The sequence below is a fragment of the Polyodon spathula genome, chromosome 10, assembly GCF_017654505.1.
Source record: "Polyodon spathula isolate WHYD16114869_AA chromosome 10, ASM1765450v1, whole genome shotgun sequence".
In the NCBI taxonomy this organism is placed as follows: Eukaryota; Metazoa; Chordata; class Actinopteri; order Acipenseriformes; family Polyodontidae; genus Polyodon; species Polyodon spathula.
Window position 1 is genome coordinate 18,109,450 of NC_054543.1, and position 14,299 is coordinate 18,123,748.

Here is a 14,299-nt window from a genome sequence, read left to right on the forward strand (position 1 = left end):
GAAGTCATCCTGTTTATTCTAAGAAAATATTTGAATAGATGTCACAACTTTCCAACAGGTTATTGTTTATGTGCTACTTACTTTTTTTTAGAATCCGTATTTATTTTTAAGACATTGAAACCTCCCCTAATGTTATCTTTCTTCTGCATTCTTTTCAAAAGGATATTGGATTAATACACGAACCAAGAAGATGGTGTCTTTGAGCGAGGTTCTGCTTGCTTGAGAGAACAAAGAGCAGGCTGTAATGAACATGCCACTGCATCAGATCTCTGTCATTCCACGGGATGTGAACTCATCACAAGGCTCAAGTGGTAAACCCAAAGAAAAAGACAGAGAGAAGCAGGTAGGCTTTTACAGATTACTTCATTTGAACCCCTGATCACACCAAAGACGTTTTGTTTGTTTGTTGGTTACTTGTAAATTATTTTGAAAGATGGAGGACAGCTGTGGGAGCGCATTTGTTATCAGTTTTTTTAACATCTGCCTGAAGACAAGGAAGCCAATTCTGCCACATTGTGTGTGGGCTAATGTTAGATCATAAAACTTGCTTCTTACTTGTGGCTTGACTGAGAATCAAAACAAGGCATAAAGAGTTTGTGAAATGACCTTATTCACCAACAAGCCCTCTGTAAAAGGTCAGGGGGCAGTTTCTTGATAACTTTACTTGTAACTTCAAGATGATTCTTTCTAGCAAGGTGAAACTGCTTCCAATTTATCTTGATGTGTGTTTCCACAAATCTCTTAATATTCACACGAGTGTCACTTGTTTTTCAAGTATCACTTAAGACAGTAATTAATATTTGGTCTTGCTGAAGATACAAACAAAACCTATTCTGTCTTTGGCAGCCAATGCATGTACACGCAGATATGTATGTATTTATTATGCCATTGGTGATGAGGTAAAGTCAAGCAGAAGTTGAAGTTTTGGAGACAGGTAGCGGTTTGGGAAACACTGCAGTTTGTAAACGTTGTTCTTAGGATGGTTAAAGTAGCTTTTGGGAAATAGTTGGCAGGAGTGAGGGAAAACTGTTGAATCTGACAGTGTGGTTGAGTTTGCATAGTTCAGCCTTTTCTCAGTGTACTTTTTTTTGGCTCACAAAACAAAATACTTTCCATAAAACAAAGGTAAAGTTGCCAAATGCAGAATGCAAAATACATTACATTAAATGGTTGTTGAGTTGCAAACTACTGACATATTGAGAAATTGTCCCCATTGTTGCCCAAAGCGCGCGCGTGCACACACACACACACACACACACACAAAATAATTCCATTCCATAAATCTCAGCCATTTTGTACTTCCAGTAGCTATAATTCATAAACAGTTTTTAAAGAAACACATGTTATATGAAACATGTATTTTCATTTTAAAACAAACATGTGGAACTATGCTAGGTTAAAGAAAGTTCCCAGTTTGCTTGCCATATCTTCCAGAAAATATATAACACTTCCTAGGTAATTTCACTTTCGCAGCTTCTACTGTGTAAAAACACGTTATTGGCTGAAAGCATACCAGTCAATAGCAGAAGCAGATGATTAGTTATTGACATGAAAGAAGCCAGGTAAAATGACCGAGGAAATGCAACACTGAAAAGCATGGCTTGCTCTTCATGTTTTAAAATGAAAATACATGTTTGCTAAAACATGTGTTTCTTTCAAAACTGCATTTTTGAGACCAACAATATATAATGAATGGATGTGCCTGGCAGTGAAAACCATTGGAACACTGTTGTTAACTACAATTACTTTAAAGAGCTGGTATCATAAACCTTGGTAGTGTTATATAACTGTTCATTTTTTCCCCTCATCTGAAAGCTGTATTTTTGTTTTCTATATTTCTCTCATCTCTGGGTGTCCCGCCACCTTTATTCCTTCCCTGAGGTATCATATCGTGTTATTTTGAATTTCAAACCAGAAATAGATCAATCGGAAGTACCTCTAGAAATAGGCCCAACCTTGAAATGATAAAATTGCACTGTGTTGTTGCATTGCTTGTGGGTCACCTACATGAAAACAATTTTTAAGCTTTTTTTTTTTAAAGTAGGCCTGCTTTTGTAAAGACAAACAATGTACTTCAACTGTCATTTTGTAAAATTAAGTGGGTTTCCATTTTGGAAATTATATTTAAATTGCGTATTCAAATTTCATGACTCGTGTACCCCATGGCTTTATACAGATCTGTTGCCTAAATTGTTCTGTGGAATAGGTGGTACTTCTGTCTTCCTTGTGTTTCGCAAGCAGTAATTCTTTACATGGATGGTTTAGTATTACAGAATCATGACTTCACTTGGTCCCCCAAACCAGGGTCCAAGGACAGACATAGGCAAGAGGTAGGGCACAGTACTTGGGGACAGCAAGCAAAAACTGGAGGTTTTACATATCTTTTAAACAAGTTATGTATTGCTTCTGCTGTGGCACAGTTTGCAGTCATTTTACATTTTGGTTTGTTTGAATATTATTCTGATACAGCATGTTGTACATTGAGAGGTTTGATGCTTTTATAGAGCGCCGGTCATCTTGAAGTACATTTTTGTATGCAGAAAACAATCTTTCTACGTCAACACTTTACTGTTTTGCTCATTTTTAAAATGTTTGCTATGTGGCAAAGTATTGTGTGAGTGAAGTTTGGAGATTAATCGGCTACTAGGAACCGGACGAGTGTAGATGGGCTGAATGGCTTCCTCTTGTTACTGGTTTTTATCTTATGTTCTAAGAGGGAACAACATGTTGGAGACAAGCTGTTTTGAACCCATAAGGACTCTTTAAACAGCCACATGGCACAGACAATAGACATGCTAAACAAATCTGTAGACAGAACAATGCTGTCTGTGAGAGCTTTGCATTTAAAGAGGCCCTTTATTTGAGACCAGGTGTTTATGAGGGTCTCACATCCAGAAATAGATTTACCATATCCTGATTCTGTCTTATGTGTTTAACACTATTAATTCTCAAAACACAGTCCTATAGTAAGGGAGTGGTTTTCTATTGAGATGCGTATTGGTAGAAAGAAGATTTAAGTCGTGTTAGTTTTAGTTTTGTTTATTCACTTTGTGCCAACACAGGTACAAAAACAAAACAAAAAACGTAATTGTACATTAGTGCATGGAAGTGTGTGAACAATGTATACATGCAGAGGTATGTGCAGTGACGCATTACTGTAATCTGGTTCCTTTTCAGATCAGTAACAAAATGTGGAAAAAAATAAGTTTATTTTTGTTGCATTTTAAAAATGGACTACAGCTCGTGCATAAAGTGGTAATCAGAAAGCGTTTCAACAGTGCAAGACAAACCTTCCATGAAGTGATGGGGCGAATCCATTCAGTCATCTAAGTTGAGTATGGAGTGGCTCCTGTGAGTACCCACGGCCTGGAACCGCAAGAGAGGGTGGGGCACGGACAAGGCTCGGTTGAACAAATAGGATTTACTTTGAGCACACCAGACTAGAGTAAAAAATATAACAAAAACCTTTATTAGGTATGGTCTGTTAGCACAGGAATTGGCCACCCATGAGAAGTAACTATTTGTAACTAACTAATTGACATGACTTCTAAGTAACTGTAACAGATTACTTTTTAAAAGTAATGTCCCGAATACTGCCTGTGATTCGGATTCTAAAGTTATTGATGGACAAGATTACAGTTCTGACAGGTTTGATGAGAGATGCTTGGTTTGTAGATTCTTCTGTAGCACTGTCGTAATAATGGGATTGAATACCTATTATCAGTTATATTGTGATAATATGTTATAACTCATTTTGTGTTTTTATAACCTGCTGTGGATTCATATCCTCGGTGGACTGCCATGCATATGGGCGTCGCACTTTGTTGCATGTATCTAGAGACCCACTTATCCAGTTGCTAAGGACTCTCTTGCATACATTTTCGAATATCTCATAATTGGCGGGTATAAAGAGGCTGTCTGTCTGACCATCTGCCTGTATGTGACTAACGAGTACATCTAGTGAACCTGACATTTTTAGCACAAGTTATGTCTAGTGTCAGAATATGAATGTTGGTTGTACATAAAATGGGTTAGCAAGCCGTGTTGTTGATTCTGAATTATTGGAATTCTTTATGACCAAACCCAAAGGTTTGAGATTAATCAGCTCTTAGAAACTGGACCAGCACTGAATGCCTCCTCTAGTTCGTGAAGGTTATTCTTATATGGTAATAATTAGGGGTGGGAATTTCAAGTGATTTAGTTTTCGAGTACTCAAGCGTTAAAATTTTTGAGTACTCAAACCTAATGCCAGGCAATATTATTCTACATGTGCGCCACAAAAATTACCACGTTAACACTAGAGCCGCCACTGTTATACTCGTACCTAAAACCGGCACCGGCAGTCATTATGATGGTACATTTTAAACAACATCAATATTAAAATGAAAGACAACTATTCAGTACAACTCAAAAGTTTTATCGAAGCACATATCAAACATCTGCACAGCCAAAATGCCTCATTTAAAAGAACAATTAAACAAAATTAGTTTATTTTCTAACTTTCCACATATAAAGCACTACTTCAAAAAATGAATCAAAAATCTATAAACATTTAAAAAGAAACTAGCGTGTAAACAAGTATACGTACATACAAAAACAAAAGTAGTTTTTTTATTTAAAATGAAAGTAACATTTTAGCTCTTGCGTGTGCCATTCAATCTAGCACAGAATCCAGGTTGAGCTGCTGCAGCCTGGCTGCAGCTTTGCAGTTTTCTGATTGAAATGTTTTTGCTGAAGCGCTGTGGCTAGCTTCATCTATATATATATATATATATATATATATATATATATATATATATATATATATATATATATATATATATATATATATATAAAATGAAGCTAGCCACAGCACTTCAGCAGAGACATTTTGTTCTCTTTATATAATATTGTAAGTTATATTCCAAATAAAAGCATTTATTAAAGTCAGTCAAAATTATGGCTTTGTTGCTAGGTGGGCTTATAACTTTCTTATTTTCATGATCCTGACAACAGAGGAAGTCATCATCTCCAGTCACTTTTTTTTTTTAATTAACAAAAACGCTTTTTCACTGCCAAACATGAACTACTTTAGATGTGTAATGGCTGCAGTATAGGATACTGACCTTAGGTTTAGGGTTTCGGTGTTGGGAGAGGACTATTCATTGTTTTATTAACAATAATATGATAATCAATCAGTGCAGTGTCCTGATACAACCATTTGGTGGTACCTTTGTAAGAACAGCCAGACGCACACCCAGATACAGTACACCCATACTACTGAATCTAGTGGTATGGTCCCCCCAGAACAGTACATATAATGTGAATGCGCAGCACCAGATGAAACAAAAGTCTGCTAACCTGAACTGACCAGGTCGCTACAATATATTGAACTTGCATTCATGAGGAGATATTATTTAAATTATTTTGAGTACTCCAGTAATAAATTAGTGCTCAAGTAATTATAATTATTTCGAGTACTCGAGTACAGTAACCCACTCGTAGTAATAATTATGAATTCTCACAACAGTAAAGACTAAGTGTAAACATCCTTAGAATAGAAATATTGGTATAGATTCCTAAAATAGTATGATTTGTTAGCATTGTTTTGCACTGGGGAATGAGAAAACAGTAAAAACGATTCCGTCTATTGAGGGTTTGTAGTTAAATGCATTATTGCTAGGTACATGCAGCTGTTAAATGTTATCTGTGCTAATCTACATTAAAACATAATGGTAATTACTGGAATACAGTAGCTGAAGGTCTGTTGTATTTTGACAGGGCTTAGATCAAACAATACATTCTGAAGAAGAAATTGCACTTGAGGGTCTATTTAGAATATTTATAGGCAGTTTTCACCCCATTTTATATTTTGTATGCGGGCTCATCTATTTATTATCATCAGCAGTGAAGTAACACATGAAGGCTAGGCATGTCAAAACGCAAAGTCTCTTACAGTGGACTAGTGAAGCAAGAACTATAACACGAAATACATTTGTGTGCCTGCTGATCAACCTTCCCCTTGAAAGGGGTACTAACAAGGTTTAAACATAAATAACTGTTACCTCTTTCTTGTATTGAGGATCTATCCTTTTTGTTTTCTTTTTTATATAGTTTATTCTGGGATATACAGAAATACAGTCACTTCCTGATTTGTAAAACCTTGATTGGCACTTCTTTTACAGTAATTGTTAGTCATTTGTTTCAGTGAATTTCTTATCTGTTTCCTTTTTCCCTCAGCTGGTGGACTAGAATTTAGAGGAAAGGGAGAAATGTAATTATGGAGCACAAGTATACAAGTTACTTTTTAATCCTGCAGTGCCTCTCTGGTGTCTATAGAAAGTACAGACAAGGACCCTTGTAAAGGAAATGGAACTAATTCAGGATCCATGAATAAACACATTAGCGTTTAGCTTATCCCATGTCTTGAAATGGGATAAATTTGAAATGATCATGTGGCACTATGACTGGTTCAGCTTCGTAAAGCATTGGGAAGTGCTCTCCCAGGTTGCTAGGCTATAGCAAGCCAGTCTATTAGTATGGATGAGCAGGTGAAGAGTTCAAAGCAATCCAAGTCTACGAGACACAAGGTTGAACACCCTATCCTCCCACCTCAATGTTACACAACATACCGAATTTTAAAATTGATTACAATGATGTATTTTGTTGTTGACAGCTTGAGATATGAGGGAAAGGAAGATTTAAAGGGATGTGTTAATAGACCACAAACTGATTTTTTATAGACATTAACATCTATAGTACGACAGCTTTTGTCAACTTATGGCCCTTTAGACAAAGGGTAGCAGACACATTTTTAACAGAGTGGTCAGTGTATAGAATGGGTTACCCAGTCATGTTGTAGGCACTGAATAACTGGGAGCTTTAAGACTCAATTTGACAAAGTTTTTAGATCAATCAACTACTAGGAACCAGATAATCATTGATGGGCTGACTGGCCTTGTGGTGGGTTATGGGAGGAAGTGATGTAACAGGAAATACGTAGCTGGGGTTGGATTTTTATTTATAGCACACCCAGAAATACAAAGTCCCTAGCAGTGGGTTTCCACACAATTTGCAATGATCAAAAAAACTGCCTCTGTTACCAGCTATGGTAAGCAGAGGCTTGAAATGAAAAACAAACAATCCACCAAGAACAGCAGGTGGCTTGGGCTCCCTCTCCCAAGCAGGAATGGTAGTTGTTGGAGATGCCAAGGACCACAGGTGAAGTCCGGGTTTGGAGGCAGCCAACCTGAGAATCCTCAGTCTGGGTATAAAAACACAACAAACAAAAAACAAACAAACTCACAGGGCTTATGCAGCATGACCATCTCATTTCAGGATAGGGAAACCAAAATGGCATAACCCCTAAGCCTAAATAGTGCCGAGCTCCACCCCTCCAATCAGTGCACTGCCCCACCTCAGCCAATCGTCGAGCGCGGCACAGCTGATTGCAATAATGGGGCTCGACCATGAGGTCCTGCCCCAAGTTAAGATTGCCGCTACCACTGCGGTTTCTGCCCCAACCCTGACTCAGCCTTTCTCCTTGGTCACGGTCCTTCCTGCACAGCGCTGCCAGTAGTCGGGAGGGCAAATTACAAGAGGGACTCCTTTCACTCCTGTCACAGGCCTTCTCTCGTTCGTAAGTGTTCTTTTGTTCTTTAGTCCTTCTGTATATCTAGCATCAAAGGCAGTATCTTGACAACCGGTTTTGTAATGTGTTCTTTCTTTTTATTTTCCAAGTTGTTTATTTTAAACATGAATAACATAATTTTTAATGAAATCTGTACCATTAATGAACAAATTCTAAAAAATGTAGATCGTGGATCTTGTGCATTGGAGTGGTTTTAATAACAAGTGTGTTCCCGTCTAATCTCAAAATAGGTTATGATTAATTTACCTTTGTTGTAATACTAAGTCAAATGTATTGTTGTATGTTTATTTAAAATGAGGGTTTGTTATTGTTTAATTGTAGTTACTAAACCCATGTAGAATGTGGCCGTCTCCGAATTAATTAGTTGTTATTTCGGAGATGGCCACGTGTATATAAGCATGTCTGTGTGTGAGTTTGTGGTGGATGTTCAGGAAGGAGGAACAGGAGCAAGACAGAGACATGGAAAAACGTAACAAAGAAACAAAAACGAAAGGCGAAAACAAAGAAGGCAATTGCTACTTGCACTCGTTTTTTTTTAGATATTACATATTCTACCGGTATAGTGGCAGCTAACAAGCTTCTATGGACAAGGCCATGGGCTAAAAGTTTCATACTGTACATCTGTATGGGAATGTTTCCTTTTAATCAATAAATGATCATTCTACATCACTCGTGGATTCTCATTTCTGAATCTAGTATTCTCTCATGACTTAAGGCACTGATGTAGCAGTACAATATCAAACGTTTCAGAAGTCTTTTTTTATTGTCTTCAATGTACGGTTAGTATTGTTATATTAGGCTGCTGTCTTTATTGTCCTGTATTCTCTCAGGCTCACATAGTATGCTTGTAGCATTCTATAAATAAATAAGCAAACAGAAAGGAAAAAAAAAAATAATCCCCCCAAATATATATATATATATATATATTTATATATATATATATATATATATATATATATATATATATATATATATATATATATATAATAGATATATATGGTAGGTCATGCATCCAGTTGTAATTTGATGGAGGATAAGAAGTATTGCATAACAAAGACATTACATAAAACTGATTTTAAATGAACTATTATGTACTGTTTTCTGGTTTAGGACCTTGGTAATTTTAAAACATATATGGTATTTACCTCTATCGATATGTTAAAGCTTATAAATGGCATGATATATTTAATTTAAATAAATAAGGTGGTTGAAAGTGTTATTTTTATAGGTATTCTCTTGACAATTATGAAAACGATAAGCAGCTTTGAGTCTTCTCTTGCTCCTTTTGTAACACCTCTAAATGTGTCTCACCACACTTCCACTCTCCAAGGAGACATTGACGGTTTCATAATCTAGGCTTTAAAAATCCGTTCTTACCTCACTTTCCCTCAGGTAAAGGCCACTTATCTTGCCACAGCACCATACATTTACTGGATGTATTTGGCCACATTTACATACTGTAAACTCTTAGTCTAAAAGCTCAGTGGGAGTTCAATTAAAACATTGTATCCAGCTCACCATATGTTGTTCCCAATGGGCTTGAGCTCTGAAATAATAATAATAATTATGTATTTATTTTTTATATAGTGCCTTTCATAGTGGATCAACAGCTGGCTGTGAACTGTGCATTATATGCAGAGTCACTTACAATAGGACATTGATCCACACAGTGGAGCACAAGGAGGTGAAATGACTTACTCAGGATCACATACAGTGAGTCAGTCAGTGGTAGTGGTGGGATTTGAACCGTTGACCTTGTGGTTATAAGCCCTGCACTTTAACCACTGGACCACACTGCCTCATGATGAATGATTCTGGTTTCCATGTAGTAACAGTACAACAAAAGCATAAAATGAAACTTGAGAAAGAATTTCAAAGGGCTGGCGGGGGCGGGGGGTGAATGCATGCACAGGGCATGGAGTTAAGGTCGTTAAGGGCAAGGCAATGTTGCCCTTGTTGGGCGTGAAAAAATTCATAAATCCAACCCAAGGGCACCAAGGCAATTTCATACTCATTAATAAAACAACAAAAATTTAATACAGAGAGCCTATTATGTAGATGGAATTTGAATTCAAACAAACACAAATCAATGTTTTCTGAGTGAGTCACACACTAATTGTTACAAAAATAAAATATAGGTCACTTATCCATTGTGAAAATAAAATGGTATAAAAAAATCAAATTTAAAAACAACAAACTTTTATAATGAAAAAAATACAAAGGGTAATTTGGCAAACAATTCAGAGTATTTTTTACTCAATCAGCCTGTCAACAAGAGCTAAATATAGCGCTTGTCTGTGTCCTGTAATTAAAGCGTTTTTAAAACCATCTACAGGTGTGCATTTCATAATTTAGGGTAAGCAAGTTTAACTGGATTTCCTATAACATGTTGTCCGCTGGTGAAACGAATGTTCAAACAATGCATTTTTAAATGCTAAAAATAGTATTCTTTCAGAAATCGAGATTTTCACAGAGAATTGGATATAATTATTACATGGCACTGCTTCTAATTCATGGAAATCGTGAAATCCATGCTCACCATGACAAAATACAGCCTCAGTGATACAACGGCACCAATAGGCGATGTCAGTGAAGGGGAAGTTAAAAAGGTATATTTTCAAGCAAACTGCCTGACGATTTACTCATGACTGGAGTTTAGTAACGATATTAGTTGTTCGGTGTGTAGTGTCTGCGCAACCGCTCTAAACTGTACAAACAACAGGGCTTTGAAAAAAAAACAAAAACCTCGAAATAGAAACTTCATCAGGCTATGAAGAGTGCTCTGCATCACAACGATGAACAGCTGGATGTACATAATGTTATACGTTTACATTACATACATACACACACACACACATACATACAATGGCCACATAACGCACATCTGCAGGGGTGGGATTTTAACCCCAATCCCTGCTAGATTTAAATTAAAAATATACAAACACACAATCAAACTCTATTCCATGAGTCAAATTTACGACATTAAGGTTCTTATGTACTGTACATCAATTCTTAATGTATCATTGTTTTTTATTGCAAAGATTTTTCAAGCCTTTCATTAAGGGGTTTGATTTGGGTAAATCACTGAATATTTTGTACAGGGGGACCAATGAAAACATGTTATCACATATATATTTTTTGGTGCTTGTGAATTTAGTTCTGATAAAGCTGAAGGACTGTGGCACTGGCTGCAGACAGCAAATCAGCCCTGGGGAATCACCGGTATCTATTTCCAAAAAGTGAATGGGTATTTTAAAGTTATCTGCTTTAAACTGTTTGTTTAGCCTTGCTTTATTTTTTTTTCATAATCTCTTATTAATATTTCGGATATATGACAGGTTCTTTGCCCTATGCAAAGCTGCAGTCCATGCAAAATTAAACAGCTGCATGTCTAGTCATGTATCTTACTGGCCAGATAAACTGAGTTATGTTTCACTGCACACCTGTTTACTGGTAATCCCCCTGTCTAGCAGGAGCTATTTTTTTTACCTTTCATGCTTTGCAGGTGCGCAGATTTGAGGAACACGGTGATTCCCTGTTTGCTTGGTCTGGCTTGTGCACATTCCTCACCCTTGACATGTTATAATACAGTGCTGTGGAAGTGCAAGGTTAATTTGGAGAGTTGCCTTAAATCACAAAAGATAATTCCAATCCACTCTTTTATTAATCACAATATTTTAAATCTATTGATTCTGCCATTTCCCATTTAACTTTTTAAAAAATTAAGCTATTGTGTTCAATATTTAGTATTTCACATGTATTTTCATTTAGAGAAAGGGTAGAGAAATCTTGGTTTGCAAGCCATGTTTTTAAACTTGCAATTTTGCCCTTCTGGGTTCATTTCAGCTGGAGGGTAAAGTGGGACCCACTCTATCACTAGCTTCTTTCTTATCAATAACCAATCAGCTACTTCCCTATTGTGACAGGCTTCCAACCAGTAACACAATTTGACCCAGAAGGCACTGCTTGTATGAAATGACCAAGCAAGGAAAGTAGTACCAGATTTCCTGGAAAGCAAGGCAAGAAAAGTGGTTTGCTAGACCATGTGTTTCTTTCAAAAGTGCACATTTTGCACCTGTAGCTAATGGAAGTACAAAATAGGTAAGATTCAGTGAATTATGTTGTTGGCTATATTTACTTTAGAATGAGCAATATATTGTAACTGACAAAGACGCTCAACTCCAACCCTTCAAATCAAACTCTGGAAATTTCACGGCCGTTTTTCAATATTTAGGGACTTGAGATGGTGACCCGAGGTGTTTCAATAGATATTGAAAGAGAATCGCAAACTAGAGGGGAAAATGTCAGTTTGTTTTATACTGCACATTTTCACTGTTGCATCCCTGGTAGAGGAACAGAATTTTGACTACCACTGACGTAGTTATGGTACACAGTAAAAAGTTTAAGGCCACGTCAGAATAAATCCTACCTTGCAATTAGGCTGCTTTTTTACACTCCCGATTGGCTCCTATTGACCGCCATGCAAAGTAACCTTCAATATTAATCCAACCCCTGCAGTAAGTATTAAGGCCACTTGTTCAATCACCTCTCGAAGCTCCATAGTGTAAACTACCAACTTTTCTAAAACTAAAATTGGTGTAACATGATGCAACTCATTTGCCCGTTTTAGAAACTAAAACTGCCAATTAGTTTGCATATAAGAACACTAAAATCCATATCACCTTAAATGGTGCTAAATAGAGTGCTAAAAATACATTGGCTAAATTGAGAATTTCATAAATGATTAAACCCCCTATGATATTACGTTTGTTGCGGTACAATCTGTGCCTTTGGTAGGTCAATTGACTGGTCTAAATCAAACGGTTTCCCTTCTGTATTTATATATGAAGATATATTCTTATAAAAAAACATATCATTTGAAGCACTATAAATCACCAGCCTTGCTGTCTTGCCTTTATAAATGAAACTGAGAAAACCATTTAAAAGTATTAATGCAGTTTTTTCATCCCCAGTGGGATGATCCTTGCTCTTTCTAACCCATTAAGCTGGGTTTCCAAAGGGAGCGTACCATCTGCATTTACTTCATCAGGCTCTGCCCAATAGCTATTGTGACCTCCGAACTGAAAGGTGACAGTGTGCTGCATCAGCAAAAATTAACTATTGCTGCTGTGATACACAACACATAAATCCTTTGATTAGGAACCTGTAACATACTATAGGTGTAATCAAAAGACAAATCTCCAAAGAAAAACCTCAGTATAGCTCTAATATTGAATTTAAGTCAAGGGATGAATTTCACTGATCTTTGTGTTTTCTTTAAAAAAAATGAGACCATGAATGAAAAGTTTAAATATAATAATAAAACTGCTGTGTTGCTGCTAGTGTTTCATGTATTATGTTACTATCATGTATTATGCACTTTCCACTGTATTTAATGTATTATGCATTGTTTTTTTTTTTTTGTTTTTAATATCATGTATTGTGCATTTTTCTGTATTTAAAGTCTCATGGATTTTCTTGTTGTTACTGCATCTTGTAAGGCGCTTCGTGATGGTGGTCCGCTATGAAAGGCGCTATATATATAATAAAGACTGATTGATAACATAATTTAGTAGATTCTCCTGGTTATATTTGTAAATTCAAAATCTATACAACAGTTAAGAAAGGTAGAACTTACAGTTGCACATCCCCAGTGGTCATTTTGTTAAACTACCATACTTCAGCTTTTAGTTACTTATCCTGGTCAATAATGATTTTAGAAGCAGAAAGTAGAAGTAGAGATTATATATCACACGCATAATATGATATTAAACAGGTAAGACATTAAATATTCCACAAATGCAAATAGCATAAAGTAAAACCCTTTAATGGGATGGCTGAAACATCCAAAATATCTTCAATATTGCTGTATTGAAGGACTTTCTTATTAGTTGAGCATCTCACAAATCCTCCTCTGCACATTAAAATCAGGCAAATCACAAAAGAGGTTTCAGTCTCTGCCACTATCTTTCAACTGTGAATTAATTTGAGATTAGCAGTGCTCAGAATCTGTAAAATCCACATATTAATCTAAGCAAGAAGCAGACTGTTCAGAGCAGTCCCATTAGTGCTAATTTATTGAGATATTTTCTGATGTGTCCCCTTGTTTAACAACAGATTAGGGAGGCACTTTGAGTAGAACAGCTCTTTTATAAGATCATGAAACCTTGCTTTTTAATTGTATTTTGTCAAAACAGATCATATGTTCCTTTTGGTCTTGTGTTTGTGCGTCTCTTGTTAATTTCTTGGGTTTTACTATAATGTATGTAATGAACTTCCCTGGGGTATAACTGAGCTTGAAGATGTCATTTATAACCTCTGCTATATGTTATGATAATATCATTGTCATCTGGCTCACATGAATGGCATTGTGGCAGGCAGGTTTAAAATGGAGGAGATTGTATTGAAATAGCAAACACTTCCTTTGGTAGCATGTTAACAAATTGGACAGACAACTTGTATTGTGCTTCCTGGTAAAGTGGAGTGAATAGAAGACTAAGGATGGTGAGTAGGACTCAATGACCATATTTAAAAAGATGTAAATCTTAAGTTTATTTTGTTATTGGCTTCTATTAAACCTTTTTATGATGTTTTCATTCTGGTTGGTTCAATTACAATCACTGCTGTGTTTCTTTTAATGTGCTTTCATCTGAGCCCAGGAGCTGTTCT

The 14,299-nt window shown here is 36.3% G+C and overlaps 1 protein-coding gene across 3 annotated transcripts in view; it reads left to right on the plus strand.

Annotated features, from left to right (window-relative positions):
• Nucleotides 1–14,299, plus strand: part of LOC121321885 (E3 ubiquitin-protein ligase MARCHF8-like) — a 103,534-nt gene that overhangs the window by 40,379 nt on the left and 48,856 nt on the right. For all 3 annotated transcript variants that reach the window (XM_041261218.1, XM_041261216.1, XM_041261217.1), the window contains exon 2: nt 162–343. In XM_041261218.1, coding sequence (XP_041117152.1) covers nt 245–343 — 99 coding nt within the window. In that variant the 5' untranslated portion in view covers nt 162–244. The remainder of the gene's footprint in view (nt 1–161; nt 344–14,299) is intronic.